This window comes from Rhinolophus sinicus, linkage group LG01, assembly GCF_036562045.2.
Source record: "Rhinolophus sinicus isolate RSC01 linkage group LG01, ASM3656204v1, whole genome shotgun sequence".
Classification (NCBI taxonomy): domain Eukaryota; kingdom Metazoa; phylum Chordata; class Mammalia; order Chiroptera; family Rhinolophidae; genus Rhinolophus; species Rhinolophus sinicus.
The window spans coordinates 63641395-63659684 of record NC_133751.1 but is presented as its reverse complement, the minus strand read 5'-3'; the positions used below and the strand labels follow the sequence as shown (position 1 = coordinate 63659684).

The window sequence follows — 18290 nt, the reverse complement described above, 5'->3', positions numbered from 1 at the left end:
CGAGCTTACATGTAGCGAGGGGACAGACAGTAAACAGTAAGCCTAATAAATAAGTACATTATATAGACTACAGAATGGTGGTGAGTGCTGTGGGAAAAAATGGAGGCGAGCGAGGGTGGTTAGGAGGTCCGGGCTGTGGCAGTGCCTTAGAGTAGTCAGTTAGAGCAGACCACACACAGCAAGTGTGGCCTGTCATAGGGCCTGGCAAACAGAACGTATCCAGTGAAGTTATCCTTCCAGAAGGTATCCTTCCACTTTTCTGTGCCTAAAAATTCTCATAACAGAGTTTGAACTTCACCCTTTGTACACAAGCGAGCAGATGACAGCTAAAGACTGAACAGAGGTAAACAATATAAGAAAACCCCACCCCACAATTAAGATCTATTTTGGTAGTATTGCAGGGGGCAGTATTTACCAAATTAAAGAATATATTTTATGATTATATTTTTCATTATATATAAATGTCAAGCAAGTTTCCAGCACCAGGAGGAAATAAAAGACTGTAAGTCACATATGCCTATGGATTCAGGACCATGAGGATTGGAGTGAGCTCATGAGCTGCTTTTAAATTGTACCTTGATCTGGGTAGTGTTATGTAGTTACATGCATATGAAAGAACTCATGGAACTGTAGCTTAAGATTTGTACATTTTTAAAATATTTGTAAATTATACTTCCATAAACAAAGATGTGATTACTACTGATCTTGAACTTAGGTACTGCTCCCATGATGACAATTCTCTAGCACTCAGCCACTGCACTGTGAAGGGGCCCTTGAGCCTGGGCAACGGCAGGAGAGAGTCTCAGGATTGCAGGGGTGCAGGGGAGTCTGCACAGTGACACCTGCATGGTGTGAAAGCCCCGGACAAGCCTGTGATCACTGCCTTTACTGATGTCCCTGCCTCTCCTAAGGGCACTGGGTTGAGGTGGGGAACAAAATACCCCACAAAGGAAACAACCAGAGAGCAACACAGAGAACAACCAGCGGCAAAGCCGCTAGGTCTCAGGGACAAAGCTCTTATCCTGCTAAGAAGGCACATCTTCCCTGCTTTCCAGCATCTCTGACAGGCAGCGCTGAGTAACGAGGTCAAGGAATAGTCTCCGGCTAGGTGGGGAGTGGCTGTTTGCACCCAAGAAGACAGCTGGCTGAGTAAACATGGAGCCACTCTGTCATCTCCCTGTCTCACCCTGTCTCCCTCTGTCTCTGTCTCTTTAATCTCTCCCAGTGTCTCTATGACTTTGCCACACAAGACACGCCCAAGTTTCTACACCTTCTTTACCAGATACCTAATACCCATCTGAGGCCCCACGTAGACCCAAGCAACCCACAGGATTTTAGTTGCTTGGTTTTACTAGAAAAGCATGCCTCTTAGAAGGATAATCTCTCAGCATGGTTGAGAGCCTGATGTACCAGAAGCCTAAGTAAAACCAGCAGACGCAGGTGGGTGTCCACCCTCTTGGGCTCTCACTGGGTTCCTTATGTTCTTCTCTTCAGGAAGCCGTGTCGCATTGCCCAGAAGAAGGCCAATTGGCCCGAATCCAAAATGTTATCCAGGAACTTCCCCCGTCCCATTATAGGTAAGAATCCTTGGTGAAACAAATTTGTAGCCTCTCAATGTGGTATAATACCACAGATGCAGGCTGACATATAAGGGAACAAATTCAGTGGACAGTGGCTTTCTTGGGCATTTTGAGGTGGATAAACAGGTCACTTTTATCAGAGTGAGTTGGTGTCTGAACAGGGACATTGGAGGGAAGGGGCAGCCCGTGTCCTAGGGTACCCCTCAGAGTCCACCCTGATTATGATCACGCAGTAATAGCCTCACAGTGATATCCTAGGTTCTTATCCAGATTCATAGCATAACCAAATCTATGGAACAAAAGATGATTTCTAAACAGGATTTGACTGTAGCCCTTGAGCATTTGGCTGACTGATCTCTCTGTTCGCTCGTCAGTATCATCCCATCCTTTCATTTCCTTCTCAGAATGTAGCCCCTAATCTTAACACCTTTCCCAGGGTTCCCTAGGCCTGCCCGTCTTTTACAAAGGGGCAGATTTTGATGTAAGAAAGAACTTCTAGCAATAATAGATGTCATTCATCCACAAATGAACCTCCTAACAAGGATGAAGTTACCTGTAGCTGGAAGAATTACAAAAAGAGATAAGAGCTGGTTTCAGAACTGTGTGGAGCAACACTGCCCTGAGCATTAGCGGAAACAGGGAGCCACTAAGAACTCTCAGGCTCTGGGGGCTGGATCTCCCAGTTCTGTCTCTGGCTGGCACTCCAAGGACCTCAGCTGTCTTCTGACAAGACCATCCCCCTTACCCACCCCAGGCCAGTATGCTGAGGGCCAAGAAAATTACTTCCATCAATCTTGATAACTTCCTGATATCCCTCCAGAATTTATGACATAGAAATATTTAGAGTCTCTCAAATCCAAACTTAGAAATTATCTCCAGATGTCAGGCTTCACACAGGCCCTGAAGTTTCTAACTTTGTTGTTGTTGTTGTTGTTTTAAATGAACCATTACAGGACCTTGGAATACCTGATTCGACACCTGGCCCACATCGCCTCCTTCAGTAGCAAGACCAACATGCACGCTAGGAACCTGGCCCTGGTGTGGGCACCAAACCTCCTCAGGTAACCACCGTAACCTCACCTTCTCATCACCCCCATGGGCTCCAAGCAGCCCACTGATTCTTATGAAGACTGGAATCTTCAAAATTAAAGCCCCTTGAAGACAAACCTGTAGCTAAGCCGTCTTTTGTAGCACATGTGAATTAAAGGTGATTTTAATAACCTAAGTTCTTTGCCTGCTAACCTGGAAACTCTGGGTTCCAACGGCATTTTCTGGCTATACCAGGATGTGGCTAAAGTGATGGGTCTGTGTGTTATAATTTCTTGAAAAGGCCTTTCTTGTCTCTGGGGCTGATTGGCTTTTGTTGTTTTTGTTGGTTTCACAGCTGCTTATAACCTGAATCAACTGCTTCATATGACTTCATAAATGATGACCTGCCCCACAGAACAATTGGGTGGGGGTGGAAGGAGATCCTATGAAGAAAAAAATCAATTCCTATATATTCACTAATACGGTGTTTATAGTCTTGCAATGCACAATTCCTGGTAATTGTTTTAAATTTGTTCAGTGTGTTGGGCTTCATAGCCTTTGGAGAGTCCCTCTAATTGGTCTTAAATAGATAAAATATTCTACAGATTAACAAACCATATACGTTGAGGAGATGGGTCTTGTACAAAAGGCCCACTGGCTTCCCCTTACTGCTTCAGATTGTAGGGCTGGCTCACTCAACCGAATGTCTTCCTTCCATGATTTAGGTCCAAAGAAATCGAAGCCACTGGTTGCAATGGAGATGCAGCCTTCCTCGCTGTCCGAGTCCAGCAGGTGGTGATTGAGTTCATATTGAATCATGTGGATCAAATCTTTAACAATGGCGCACCCGGGTCTCTGGAAAACGATGGTAAAAGCTCCTCCTGGCTTACGTCCCACCAGTCCATCCTTATTTCTTGCCTTAGTTAGGGGGCCCAAGAATAAGTTAGGGTGGCCTTGGTTCTAGCTCTGAGTATTGGCTGTGTGTGTGTCAGTGTCTGGGGATTGGGCATATATACCTCTGTATGTGTACAGCGAAAGTGTGAGGCATTTGTGGGTGGCTGTGGATTGCTTCTGATCAGTTGCTTACCTGGCCTGTCCCGTGAATGTGGCTTGGTGAGCTGGAATCCTGTTCTGTTGGTTTTAGTGTGTCCTTAAACTCTTTGAGTTATTGTCTAGACGCACTGGCAACATTCTTCTCTTTAACTATTAGATTTCATCTTTACTTTCAGTATAATATATTTCAGAAGATCCTTATGTCTTTATCTGGAAGTCTTAAGTGAATGAGTTCATACTCCTACGTATATTCAGAATGCATTTTCTTCCCAAGCATTTCTCGAGTGCTTACTTTGCTCTGCCGTGTACCAGACACATGCACACAAAAATGAGTGTGTGTTTGTGTGTTTGTGGGCATGCGTATGCAGAGACAAGTTAGCATTGAACCCACTGTAGCCATATTAGCGACAAAGACAGAACTATTTCAGGCTGGATGTTAATGGGACGCAAGATACTATATTTCAGTCCTATAGCTCTTATAACAGCATAATCCTAGGAGTCACTTGGGTGATGCTGTTTGAACTCATGTGAGCCTAATTTGTAAAAACCAGAATTCAGTTGGTCAAGAAGCCTGGCAACTACCATTGGTGTCAGAGTGGTTTTCAAACATTAGCTCACATCATACCACCCAGAAGGCTTGTTAAAACACAAACTCCTCGGCCTCATCCCTAGAGTTTCTGATTCAGCATGTCTGGCGTGCTGCTGAGAATTGGCATTTCTAACAAGTTTCCAGGTGATGCGGCTGCTGCAGGCCAGGTCCACATTTGGAGAACCAGTAGTGTATGAGAATGGTGTCTGCAAATCATTTGTGTTAGCTGATCAAAGCATTCTTTTCCAGTTTAGCTAGTATATTTAAACAAACAAACAAACAAACAAAAGTATAATCATCAGAATAATCAATTGCAATTACTATCAAATTTTGATTCCTGGTATAATTGTTCCCACCCCATTCTGTCCTCTGTGGTTTATGACTTTCCTTTAAAAAATTTTTTTATTGAGATAAAATTCACATAACATAAATTTCACTATTTTATCATTTTAAAGTGTATAGTTCGGTGGTTTTTACTGTATGTATTCAGAGAATTGTGCAATCATCCCCACTACCTGATTCCAGAGCATTTTCATCCCTCCAAAAAGAAACCCCATGCCCAAGAAGCAGTGATACCATATGTTCCCCTCCCCCTAGGGCCTGGCAACCACTCATCTACTTTCTGTTTTTATGGATTTACCTCTTTTGGACATTTCATGTAAATGAAATCATACAATACATGGCCTTTTGCGACTCACTGTTTTCACTTATGGTATGTTCTCAAGGTTCATCTATATTTCACATGTATTAGTATTTCATTTCTTTTTATGACTGAATAATATTCTATTGTATGAATACACCGCATTTTGTTTATCAATCATTCATCCGTTGATGGACATTTGGGTTGTTTCTATTTTTTGGTTATTATGAGTAATACGGCTATGAACATTCATGTACAAATTTTTGTGAACATATGTTTTCAATTATTTTGGTTATATACCTAGGAGTGGTTGACATTTATTTTATCTTTATTTTAACTCCCCATTATAGCTGTATTATTTATTGTAAGCTATATAAATCTTTTTTGAAAGTAAATAAGAAGTAATATACATTCATTCATCCTTTTGAGTCAACCAATAATTTATTGGGAACTTATTCTATGCCAAGAACTATTGCAAGCACTCCACATACATCATCTCATTGACTTATCACAACAACCATCATAAAGTTGGTATCAACTTTATTTTATACGTGAAGAACCAGAGAACCAGAAAAGCTTAGTAACTGCCTAACATTGAACCTAAGGTCGTCTACCTTGTGCTCTTTCCTTAACTCTGTACTGACTCTGTGAGGAAAAAATAGGAAAATAGGTAAATAAACAATTGTGTTTTATTTATTATTAATGACGTTGGGGAAATGTTCTTCTAGATAGCAAATCCCAGACATGATTGTTAGTGTTAAGATTGTTCCTAATTCTAACCTGGAAATACCTGCTTTTTTTATGACCATCACCTTAATCATCTTTTGTCTTGCATATCAAAATCCAATTTACTCTTTTTTTTTACTTTTTTTTTAATTGGGGAACATTGGGTAACAGTTTGTTTCTCCAGGGCCCATCATCTCCAGGTCGTTGTTCTTTCAAGCTGGTTTGGAGGGCGCAGCTCAGCTCCAAGTCCAGTCACCGTTTTCGATCTTAGTTGCAGGGGGCGTAGCCCACCATCCCATGGGGGAATTGAACGTGCAACCTTGTTGTTCAGAGCTCGCGCTCTAACCAAATGAGCCATCCGGCCGCCCCCACCGATTTACTCTTAAGACTTTAACTCTTGATTGCCTCCAATACTTATTATTTAATGCATTTCATTTAAATGTTGTTGTTATGAATTTGCATTGAGTTTAGTAAGGTATCATACTTAATATTTACACAAAATGGAATAAGTCATCCCTCTGGAATTTAAGATTTGGAACTAGGGTTCTATTGCAAACTAGAAAAGATTATAAAAGTCATAGAATCCAATACTTTTAATATATAAATGAAAGCAATGAGGCCAGAGAGATTGTAATATACCCAAGATTCATTAAAACATAAGTGTGCATTAAGCACCTCCTATGCACCAGGCACTGTTCTAGATACAGAGGACGGTGTAATCACACAGACAGCAAAGACGCTGCCCAACCTAGAGCTATGGTCTGGTTGGGAGGACAGGCAATAAATAAGTTTACAAATAAGTACATTATAACTTCAAAGGCCATAAATGCCATGACATCAGGGTAAAAAAGACATCAGGGTAATGGGATGGTCAGTGACTTGGGGATGTTATTTGGATACAGTGACCATGGTCTCTGAGGAAGTGATCTTTGAACTGAGACCTGAATAATTAAAGGAACCAGTCACATAAGCAACGTTCCAAACACAAAGAACAGGGAGTGTAAAAGCTCAGAGGTGGAAAGGGGCTCACAGTGGAGCGGGAAAGTAGGCCAGTGTGGCCAAAGCCATTGCGGTCTCCAAAGTGGGCTGTCCCACCCTCGGGAGCACCAGAGACCAAAGTACTGAAGTGTGGGTATTAAAAGAAATGATTATAATTTTTTTCATGTATTTTTATTGTAACTTCATAATTTCTATGATTTTGTATGTTTCCTAGTATACATAACACTAATACAGTGGTAAATACGTATAATTTACAAACATATACGTATTTACAATGGGAGTATACGTTCAAAAATTTTACTGTAGATCTTTGTCAGTGGGCAAAGAGGAGAGGAAAAGCAGATGGAAGGTCCTTGTAAGTGTTGCTAAGTGTTTGGTTTGTTCTCAGTGAAAGCATTGGAGGATTTAGAGCAGGGAGTGCAGGATCTGAGCATTCTGGCTCAGATCTGAAGGACAGACTCAAAGGCAATAAGCCTTTTAGGGAGACAAGTTAAGTAGCTATGACAGAAATCAGGTGGGAAATCATGGTGGCCTGGACTAGCATGTTAGCAGTGGAAAGGAAGAAAGTGACTGGCTTTAGGATATAGAGAGGGCACAAAAAAATTGTATACACATTTTAAGAAAGGAAAAAACTGTATTAAAATTGTAATACTCAATATATACCGATAACAAAAGATGAATACGAGTCACGTTTGACTTCTGCAGTTACAAAGAGGTGCTCAAAGTGGTTACCATCAGCGTCCAGACACTTCTGATTACGGCGAACTACTGTTTGAGCAACGTTGACCAAAGTGTCCACTTGGATACATTTTTTTGGCACCCTGGTATTTTGGAGGTAGAGTCATAGGACTTGATTATAGGCTGGATGTGGGAGGAGGGGGTGCATCAAAGAAAGGAATGGGTGAAAAATAGCTTCTCCAGGTTTTGGTTTACGCAAGTGGGTGATCCACGGTGCCCCTTACCAACTTGGAGAAGATAGGAGAAGATACTAGTGTAGAGGTGAAGAGCAGAAATCACAAGCTCTGTTAGGAAATGCACGGTTAGAGATGCCTATTAAACATCTACGCAGAGATGATGAGTAGGCCTTAGGATACCGGAGCCTAGAACTACGGGGAGAGGTGGGCACTGAACTGAGGCCTCCTGACCCTGCAGTGTACGCTATTCCATCGTCCCAGTTGCTCCCACAGTGGTTTAATTTTTTAAGAAACAAAATAATAAATCTACAATCTATGAGCAGATATTGAAAGTAAGTTAAATTGAAATATTTTAACCTCCTTTGGATTAAGTAGGAAAACCGAGTTGAAGTCACCAACTTGACTGAAACGTTTTTAGGATCCCAGATTCACTTCACTGCCATCCTGCTGAATGACTGCCACGCTACCCTCCCTGAAAACACTCCAGGGTCACAGCCTGCCTCCGTTTTCTACAAGGCCCTTTTCCAGTGATTTTATTTCCCTCTACCCAGAGAGGGTCATGCTCTGCAAAGAGAAATAGTGCTATCAAGGTCCTTCCTGAAAATGAGGTGAATCCTATACCAAAATGATATCCTAGCCTCAGTGGGCCCAAGTGACCACTGAGTCTTTTCACACCTTCCAAAGTTACAGAAAACTGGCAAGGTTGCCAAAAGACTAAATTGAGGCAAATTTAGACCTCTTCTTTTTTCACTTAGATCAGGGTTTCTCAGCCTGGGCACTATTGGCATTTAGTGCTGGTTAGTCCTTGTTGTGGGGCAGTGTCCTATGCATTGTGGCCTCTACCCACTAGCGCCAGTAGCATTCCCACATATACTTGTGACAATGAAAAATGTCTTCAGACATTGCCAAATATCCCTGGCTGGAGGGAGGGGATGCAAAATTGCCCCAAGCTGAGAACCACTGACTTGGAGGAAAGAGATAACCCTGGACACCAGTGATCTCTCATTATCACTTCTATTTCTAAAAAAAATCTATAGAAGGAAAGGATTAGCTTGTATAAACTAGAACATGACTGGGTAGTACGTGAATAGCCTCTTATCTTTTAGAGAACAGTATGGGCTGTAAAATGTCTTTTTACTGCAGAGATATAAGCCTGGGTAATCTAGGGAAAGTACAGGCTCCAACCTTAAATTGTCTTGGAGCCTCTGTTCTCCAGCTGCGGAGACAAGGGGCGGACTCCTGCCTTATCCTCGCTGAGGGAGGTACCTCTGTGGCTGGACAGACATTCCCACCTGGCCAAAGCACTAGGCAGTTTCCAGGATTAAAGACCCACTGATGGTTACTATGGCCCACAGTAAGTGCTCGATAAATATTTGCCATATGAATGAATGAATGAATGAATGAATGAATGAATGAATGGTTCCTCTGTGAAAGTACAGTAAGTGCAGTTTACCGCCTGAAACCCGTGTGCCTTCTGGCTATTCTGGCCAGGAGGGCTGTCAGTGTCCTGTGTGCAGACTCTACCCCAGTCCCCACCAAGCCCAAGAGGAGCTTCTTGTCAGGTCAGGAAGGGAGGGGCTGTGGCTGGGGAATCTGGCTGGACCAAGGCCTCCCAGGAGTCCATGAGCTCTTCTCTCCACTCTACAGAAAACCGGCCCATCATGAAGAGCCTGACCTTGCCAGCCCTCTCCCTGCCCATGAAGTTGGTGAGTCTGGAGGAAGCTCAGGCCCGGAGCCTGGCCACTAACCATCCTGCTCGGAAGGAAAGGAGGGAAAATAGCCTGCCTGAGATTGTCCCTCCCATGGGCACCCTCTTCCACACTGTCCTGGAGTTACCAGACAACAAGTAAGTGGCATTCTTTGAAATTCTGGGAGATGTTGGGATGGAGGGGGACAGAAGAGTCAGCAACATGGTCTCAGGGCCATGATGGCAGCATGGGTTGGGGATGCAGTCTGGGTTGGGATGAAAGGAAACATTCCAGAAGAGAAAAGATCTGTCGCCAAAACTCTCACTCACCAGTGGTTGTTGCCTTCACTCACTGCCCCATAATTATCAAGACCCCAATCTCCCAACAGATATTCCCTAGAACCAGGATGGGAGTGGATCTCATAGGTATTAGTTGGTGCAAAAGTAATTGCGGTTTTTGCTAGTACTTTAAAACCGCAATTACTTTTGCCCCAACCTAATATAAAGAGTCACGACTAAAATCCCTTACTCCTTAGTTTAGACAAAACAGGCTTGCCATTTTCAAAAAGCACTTTGCTAAAAAGAAAAACTTGACTCCCTCCTCCCATCTTTCCCTTCCACGGAACATCACAAAAGGCACGGAGATGAATGGAGGACAAGTTGACAAATAGTGCCACTGTAGATTGGAAACTATGGGTGTGCAGCACTTGGAGATGCCATCTCTGGCTTCCCTTCTTCCTCTCATACCTGTCAGAGCTGTCCCTCCCCTCCAAAAATACATCCTTTTTATTCATAGGATCTTTTCTGTCCTCAGTTCTCCCTCTCACTTCCTCTGTTGCAATCCTGCTCTCCACATTTCCCTCTGCCCATCTCCTTCATAACCCACTATAAAAAGGAGGCAGCAATTGAAGCAGGAGTCCTAAGTTCCAGGCAGACAGTAGGTGGAGGGGCTGAAAGGCAATCTGCATTGCCATTTCTGTCATGCTCGCTGTTTGGTCAGTGCAAAGAGGTATGAAAACAGACATCTCATACCTCGTCAGTGTCGTCCCCGAGATGTTTCCCTTTGGAGAAAGAGCACTGCCACATTGGACAACTGTGGGGGGGTGGGGGACGGACAGGGAGGGTATCTGTCATACTGCATGTTATGGGAATGGCAAACCTGGAATTCACCTGGAAAGAAAGCCTCCATTTCCTGGCGTGCATGAACAGTGCTCTCTAGAGATTGAGCCCCTCTGCTCCTCCCACCAAATCCCTGGAGAAGAAGACTTCCACCCGGGAATTAGGGAGAAGAGTACCTCAGTAGGACCACCAAGTACATTTTCCCTGTGCCTTCAACCACACCTGGGCTGCACCATACCCCAGTTTATGCCATCCTGTCAAATCCACCCCACGGCCAAGTGCTTGAAAAAAACAGGCCAGATCCAAAACCACCCAGCACTACAGATCTATCTCTGATTAATGGTAAAAACATCTTGGGCTTGAGATCTGGGTGCTATACGAGACCGCTGTGGAGAAAAAGTTCTTCGTGGAAACCCGAAGTTACAGGCTTTCATCCTGGAACTTGATGAAGTCTGAGGGCTGGGCCTCTGTGGTGATCCCTGGTGGTGACCCCTAGTGGCGCCAGGCTCCCCAGATCAGTCCAGCACTCTTTTCCTGGCCTCTTACTGAAGCAGCCTGGTGCCCAGGTATCAGGGAAATGAGAGACCCACTACCTACCCTGGGCATTTCTCTGCAGTGACCACTGACCTCACCCAGCAGCCTTCAGTTCTCCCAGGCCAGACTCTTTTTCAAGTTGCTTTCTCATACACCCCCTTTGCAGTCCACGAAAGTCTTCTCTAGCCCTTTCCTCACCTGCAGATGTGACAGCAGCGTGGCCCACAGTGCAGGGAGCATAACAGGACTGAGGTCTAGTGTTTACTCCTGTAAAAACTAGGTACCTCTGAAAACCAAGGGCTAAAGTGCTTACCAGAATTCCCAGAACTGTGTGGTTGCTTGTGACCTCTGAGTCTCCCACTCATCCCTGCTTCTGTCTGCCCCAGCCCTGCCTTTGTTCTGGGAATGTGTTCCTTTGCTCTGACTCGTGAAAGCGCGACTGCGGAGCTTGATCCTCTAGGGCAGGGGTGTCCAAACTTTTTTCAACGTTTTTCATGAAGGGCCATATGCAGTAAAATACACAACCAGCCTGGCCACTCACTCGAGGTGAAGTACGTATTGCCTCACCTGGTTTATTTAAGTATACTAAATATATTTTTGGAATTTGCTGCGGGCCAGTTAACAATGGATTGTGGCCTGCGGGCCGCAGTTTGGACACCCCTGCTCTAGGGCATCTCTACTTGGATTTTAGAGAGGAATTTCCTGACATGCCAGAGCCATACATAACTAGAACGTGATTGGGATATTCCTTCTCAATTTAAAAGTCCTATTGAGATGACTAGTGACCAAACTAACCCCGTATGGCTTGGCTCTTTTAGAAGAAAGCTCTCCAGTAAATCAAAGAAGTGGAAATCAATATTTAATCTGGGACGTTCTGGATCAGACTCCAAATCAAAGCTGAGTAGAAATGGGAGTGTGTTTGTGAGAGGACAGAGGCTCTCAGGTAAGAATCAACAACAGTTATGTTTACAAGATATTTCTTCCCCCTAATTCTGCTTCTTAAGTCTTTGGTTCGATCACATTAAACTCTCTAGCCCTGAAGGAGAAACTGATAAATTAACTACTGAGTCTTTCTGGTGTTTTTAGATAATTTTAGACTTACAAAAAAGGTTGCAAAACTACGAGTAGTACACAGAGAACTCGTATACTCTTCACACAGCCTCCCCAAATTTTAACATACTGTATAACCATCATACAATAATCAAAGCCAGAAAACTCATGTCAATATAATACTATTAAATAAATTATAGACTTTATTCGTATTTGGCCAATTGTCCCACTCGTGTCCTTTTTCTGGTCCGGGATCCAGTCCAGGAACCCACATTGCATTTCACTGTCATGCTTCCTTCATCTCCTCCAATCTAGGACAGTTTGTCAGTCTTTCTGACCATTTATTTTGTAGAATATACCTCAGTTTGGGTTTTTCTGATGTTTTCTCACGATTAGATTCAGGTTATGAATGTTGTGTCTGTCTCAGGGTATCGTCTCAGGACGCAGATGATGTCAGTATCTTATGGCTGGTGATGTTAACTTTGATCACTTGGTTAAAGTGCGTTCTACAAGGTTTTGTTCCTGTTAAGTTACTATTTTTTTCCTTTGCAATTAATAAGTATGTGGTGGGAGATATTTTGAGACTATGCAAATATCCTGTTTCTCATCATACTTCCATCCATGAATTTTAGCATCCATCAATGGTTCCTGCCTGCAACAGTTACTACTGTGGTGTTTGCCAAAGGGTCTTTTTCTGTTTCCATCATTCCTTCTACATTCATTAATTGAACTCTACTATAAGGAAGATCTGTCCCTTCTCCCCTCGAGTCAGGGTCATGATTTTTAAAGAGATGCTGCCCTGTGGGAATTGTATCTTAGTAGTGAATAAGAATTGAAGCAGGAAGGAACTGAGGGACCCACCTTACAATGGGGAATATAACCAATCCTGCTGAATATTGAGTCAGAAAGGGAAGACCAAGTAAATTTGTCACAATGACCTTTAGTATTATAGATTGAAGGTATGATTTTTTTAAATGAGGACAGTAGTTATAAAAACAAGTTATAAAAAGTAAATGTACGAATGCAATGAGCAAAGCTTGATTGGATCCTAGTGTTGTTGTTTTTTAAAAATGGCTGCAAAAGATAATTTTGGGGGTGAATACATTGGGTATTAGAATTATAAATTTTCAGACTGTGCTAATGGTCCTTCAGAGATATATGCTGAAGTTGAAATATTTAAGGATGAATTGTCACAATATGGAAACTCACTTTCAAACGATCCTGCAAAATATAGATAAGTAGGTAGATAATGCAAACATAGGGCAAAATGTCAGTATTTGGTACCAACCAGGTCTTCAACTTTTCTGAATATTTGAAGTTTTTAATAATAAAGATTTTTTTTGGGGGGGAAATCTATGCCTGTAGGTAAAAAGAGAGAATATTTTTAAGGACTTTCCTCAATCCCAGTGATCATTGTGTGCCAAAGATCATAAAGTAGAGATGTTAGAAAGCTTCACGTTTGCCTATTGGAGTAATGAGGGATGACACAGGGCATAGCAATTACAGTGATTTAGATTGTAAATAATAGCAGATCCAACTCAATTGGTTTACACAATGAGGGAATGTATAGGGACATCCAGATGTAGGGGAGGCTTTGGGGTGGCTCAGTCTCCTTCTCCATGTTTTCCTCAGCTGGGCCTTCCCCTGTGCATCAGCTTCATGCCCACACTGGCTTCCTTTGACGTCGTAGTAGTTCTAGGCTTCACCTTGGACTATCACTATGTGCAGAAGGAGAAAAAACATCATTTATGGTACCTTGTTTCTAAGAGCAGGCACCCTTTTTCCCAGAAGCCCCTATTACACCCCTCCCTCTCCCACATCTCAGTTGTCTTCACTGAGTCACATGGATCAATCCCTATGGCCAAGGGAGTGCCCTGTGCTGATTGGTGTGGGCCTGTATTCCTGAACCAATCACTAGCATGAGGAATGGGCTTACAGTCAGATGCACCCAAGAAGTACAAGGGCTCTGAGAGAAGGGGGAAAGGAAATGGATCCTGGGTAGGTATCTACTATATGCATTATATAGGAAAATGTGTCTGTGTCTTGCACAAAATGGAAAGATAGCCCATGTGAAAAGGGCAAGTTGCCACAGGTAGATCAGATACAAATCAGAAATTAGGATTCTTAGAGGAGAATCTGAGGGGAGGAGTACCTGGCAAGAAACTCCTGATCTAATAAGAGATTTGCTTAAGCACATCAAAGAGAATTTCAGTTACATAATCAGTGATAACGATGAAAGGGAAGTAACAAAAAGTAAAAAACGACAGAACAAGACAATCAAGCAAAAATGAAACAAATGATTTGCCTTGATCTTGACTTGGGAAGATGTCCACCCGCTGTGTGGTTTTCAGAAGGGAGAAGCCCAAGGTCCTGGATCAAATGGTGGTAAATTCCCAGAGTGCACAGCCTGTCCCCAGCCAGGGCTGCTTCTCAGCACGGCTCGCCCAGAGTGGTTCACACCCACAGCAGCTTTGCTTCAGGAGGTCTGTGCTGAAGTCAAAGTACTGGTCACTTATAAAGCTCCGCAGGTTATTCTGATATGCAGCCAGGGTTGAAAACTGCTGGTCTAATATCTCATGAGCAAATTAATCAGAGATAGATCAGCAAACTGGTTGAATTTTGATGGGATGCAGGGGTGAAATTAAAGAACCTTCAGTGTCAATAGAAATGGCTGTCTGTGACCTTGCTTATTGCCTGAGTGGCCACTTTTCACCAGAAGAGTGTTGCTGGAACCTTAGAAACTAACGACTGGGGTGTGTGTGGGGGGGGAGCTTATGGTCCTAATCCACCAGCGTGGTCTCTGTAAGTGGCACAGGGACTCACTATTTGTTGGAATATGCATGTGAGAAAAAGTGAATCAGTGGATTGATGTATTTGACTAATTTTTAAATCTTTTTTAAAAATTTCATAACTAAGGACATTTTAAAAAATTGACTCACCATTGTAGCATTGGGGATTTGGGGGGGCGGGGGGAGCTGCAGGTGAAGGGGTGTTTATCCATATTTAGAAAATAGAACTAAAATAAGAACTGAAGGATAAAAAACACTAAATGAAGATGCATGAATTCTGGGGTCTCCCAGATACTGGTGCATTGAAATTTGTATATTATCAAACAGAAAGATTCCAAGAAACCCTCCAAAGTGAACTCCTTTGAGCAGGAAAATCCCAAAGCCATAGGAATAGTCTAAGAGAGGGGACTCAAGGACCCAAAGACCGCCAGAAAACTGGCGGATGCTTCTCCCTGAGACCAAGGTCTCAGACAGAAAAATATAATCTAAATATAGTCATGGGCCAAGGAGCCCCGAGTGGTTAGTTACTATCCAGAAAAGGGGTCAGGGTATCCCTGGGGACTGTTCCCAAAAGCAGCTTCTGTGGTCACCAAGGCCACACGGAGCTGCACCATGAAAAAGAGTCCAACACAGAAGGTGAACACCGATAGCGCTGCAGAACTGTCGTTCACCCTCCATGACACTCAGGGTCATGTGGTCACTGCCCCAGAAGGCTGACACGGGAAACCTGGAGGAATTCCAGCAGTCCTAGAAAACGAAGGGAAAAGCTTGTTTTAGAATACATGAATGGAAAGGATGCTGGCCAGGCAGTTAGGATAATAAATCAGTTTATAAACTTGTAGAAATAGCAGATCTTCAAAGAATAAGAATTCGGGCTTAACTATTGCATGGAAGGAGGTTGAAGGCAATCTTGCCATCCCCAAGGGTTTGAGTGAAGATGACTGCGTCCTCCCACAGCACAGCGGGCCCCAGGCAGAGAGAGCCTGAAGCCAGGGAGGCCAAGGGACCAATTCAGAGCCTCTCAGAAGGAGCAGGAGGAATAGGGGGGGAACTTTAAAAGAGGGACAAAACAGCCCCATGTGGGTTAAAGCCAACTCAGACTGCTTCTGGAATCATCTCCTGGGTTTCCCTTTGTTGCTGAGCCCTGGTCTATCCCGAATAACAACTATAATAATACTCATAGTTAACTTTTTATTGAGTGTTTACCCTATCCTAGGTTAATACAACTTACTTATTTTATATGCATTAATTTAATCCTCACAACAGCTCGTGTTTTACTCATTTTACATGTGAGAAAACTAAAGTTTAGGAAAAGTAAGCTGCCTATCCAAGATCACACGGCCCAAATGTGGTAGAGTTCAGATTCAAAGCCAGATCTGTCTGAATCTAGTTACCTTAAAGCCACAAGTGCTGCGGCTCCCACTTAGCTTCCAAACTGCCCTCTTGCCCCTCCTAGCAAACTTGACCCAGAAGGAACTGCCTTCCAGCTAATTCAGCTCCGTGAAAAGAGATGGTATTTGTGAAAGGGCCTAATCCTGTGACTGGGATAACTTTTTACTTATTTAAGCCATACTCTTCCAAAAAACCTGCTTAGGTGGCTTACAGAGATGCATAGAGTCCATCCGGCACATAGCAGATGCTCAAAAAAGGTTTGTTTGTTTGATATCTGCTCCAGAGTGAGGTTGGTGGGTGAGATCCTTGGGGAAACGGCCAGTCTGCAGACCTCCAAGAGCAGAGCTACACATGGGAGAGAGGTGACTCCATTTCCCCTGGATCCTCTCACCTGTTGTACCAAATTCCTGGGTGCTGAGAGATAACGGCTGCAGCCAAGAATCCTGCTCTCCAGCCTGCCAAATAGTAGAATTGCCTGGAGTCTCATGGATTCTACCCTATGGATGAATTCTTTGAATCTTTTTTGTATAATAAAGTTGGTTTCAGGACTCCTCATTTGCCAACAGCTAGTATTTGACAAAATTGTAATTTACCTACAAAATGTTAATAAAACTTTGATCTACAGATTCCCTGTTTTTATCAGGTCAGTCCATTAAGACAGTAGGAATATCTAGGGTGGGGTGGAGGAATGTTTCCCAAAGGGGAAAACTATAAATACTTGAAAAACTTTCCTAAAGAACATTTTCTTGTGTACTGACAGCATGACCTATTGTTTTGAATGCTTCCTCTTACTATGCATGTTCAACAGGGATATTTTTTTCTTTTGTCTTTAGTGGAAAAAGCTACTATCCGACCAGCTAAAAGCATGGACTCGCTGTGCTCAGTGCCTGTGGAAGGTGAGATTTTATAGTTGTATTTGGAACTGGGGATTACAGCGGGGAGACTGGAGGTCCCCCACCAGACTTGCCTTCATAAGCTTGCTCATCCCCTGTCACAATCATGTACAATCCCCTAGTCCCAAGTCCCTCTCTCACCCTTCTTGAACTCAAGGGGTTCACATAGCCCTTGCAATAGCCTCCACTACTCCAGTGTGGGGCGAGGCCTAGAGGGCCATCCTCTTTCTCCAGCCTCCCTCTAACCACCCATGGAGACAACAACTATTTTACATTCACACCTGAACCAGGTAAAAGGGCAACACCTGAAAACCAAGGCAGAAGAGGCATAAAGAACAGTTAAGCCCTGGTTTATAGCTCAGAATTTTGTGAATTTGCGTGTTTCTATAGGTATTAGCTTCATCATACTTGCCAAGTCACAATTTTGAGTTGGTAGATTCATTCATTCATTTATTCATCAATAAACATTGATAGGCACCGGCCCGGCACGTAGCTGGTTATCCCTTGTTGTAGTAGCTGTGCATACACTTGCATGCAAGGTACCACCTATCAATGAAGCAACACCTCACTGTGTTGGTTCTTAACAGCTGTAGCTTCAGGGCTGACTGGCCTATAACTCACTTCCTGCTAAGCAGCCCACAGCACTGCTACAAGTTACAAGGGACAGCAGCAGGCTAAACTCCCCGTATTTACCCCAGCTTTCCAACCCCTTTAATACAAAACATTTTGCTCTTTGATAAATGAAGCAACTGAAATAATATAGAAAATCTTTAGAACGACTTTTAAAAATAATTCTAAACTTGTAAAATACTCTGTAAACTCTTTTTAAGCTGACTCAATACTTTTAGCAGTTTCTTGCCTTTATAGTCATCCATTTGCTTTAGTTTTGAAACCTCTTGAGGCAGGTCTTGCCCAGTTTTACAGAATTGAATATTTCAAAATCTAGGTTACCGCTTCCATGGGTGTTGGGCAGGTTATCTAACCTCTGGAGTCCCAGTTTCCTCATGTGTTAAAGGAGATCATTATACTTTCCTTACAGAGTGGTCATGGGAATTTTAAGCCTAATGTTACATAAGATGTCTAGCAGAGCACTTAGTATCTAGTTGGGAATGATTTTCCACGTCCCGGGCAACTCACTTGTCATCTCCCAGTTTATTTATGTCCCATACAGATTTTTCTCTTCTTTGACTTCACTTCTACGTTAGTCAGGAGGCACTCGCTCCTCACAACTGGGCTTTCTAAGAGAGTTAATTTCCATTTCTAGCTGCATCTTCTGAGTCAGCAGGAAGAAGCCTG

At 43.2% G+C, this 18290-nt stretch overlaps 1 protein-coding gene across 2 annotated transcripts in view; it reads left to right on the top strand.

Annotated features, from left to right (window-relative positions):
* Nucleotides 1–18290, top strand: part of ARHGAP31 (Rho GTPase activating protein 31) — a 103220-nt gene that overhangs the window by 72179 nt on the left and 12751 nt on the right. For both annotated transcript variants that reach the window (XM_019729678.2, XM_019729677.2), the window contains exons 4-9: nt 1495–1577; nt 2534–2641; nt 3335–3477; nt 9178–9376; nt 11689–11813; nt 16935–16997. In XM_019729678.2, the coding sequence (XP_019585237.2) occupies nt 1495–1577; nt 2534–2641; nt 3335–3477; nt 9178–9376; nt 11689–11813; nt 16935–16997 (721 nt within the window). The remainder of the gene's footprint in view (nt 1–1494; nt 1578–2533; nt 2642–3334; nt 3478–9177; nt 9377–11688; nt 11814–16934; nt 16998–18290) is intronic.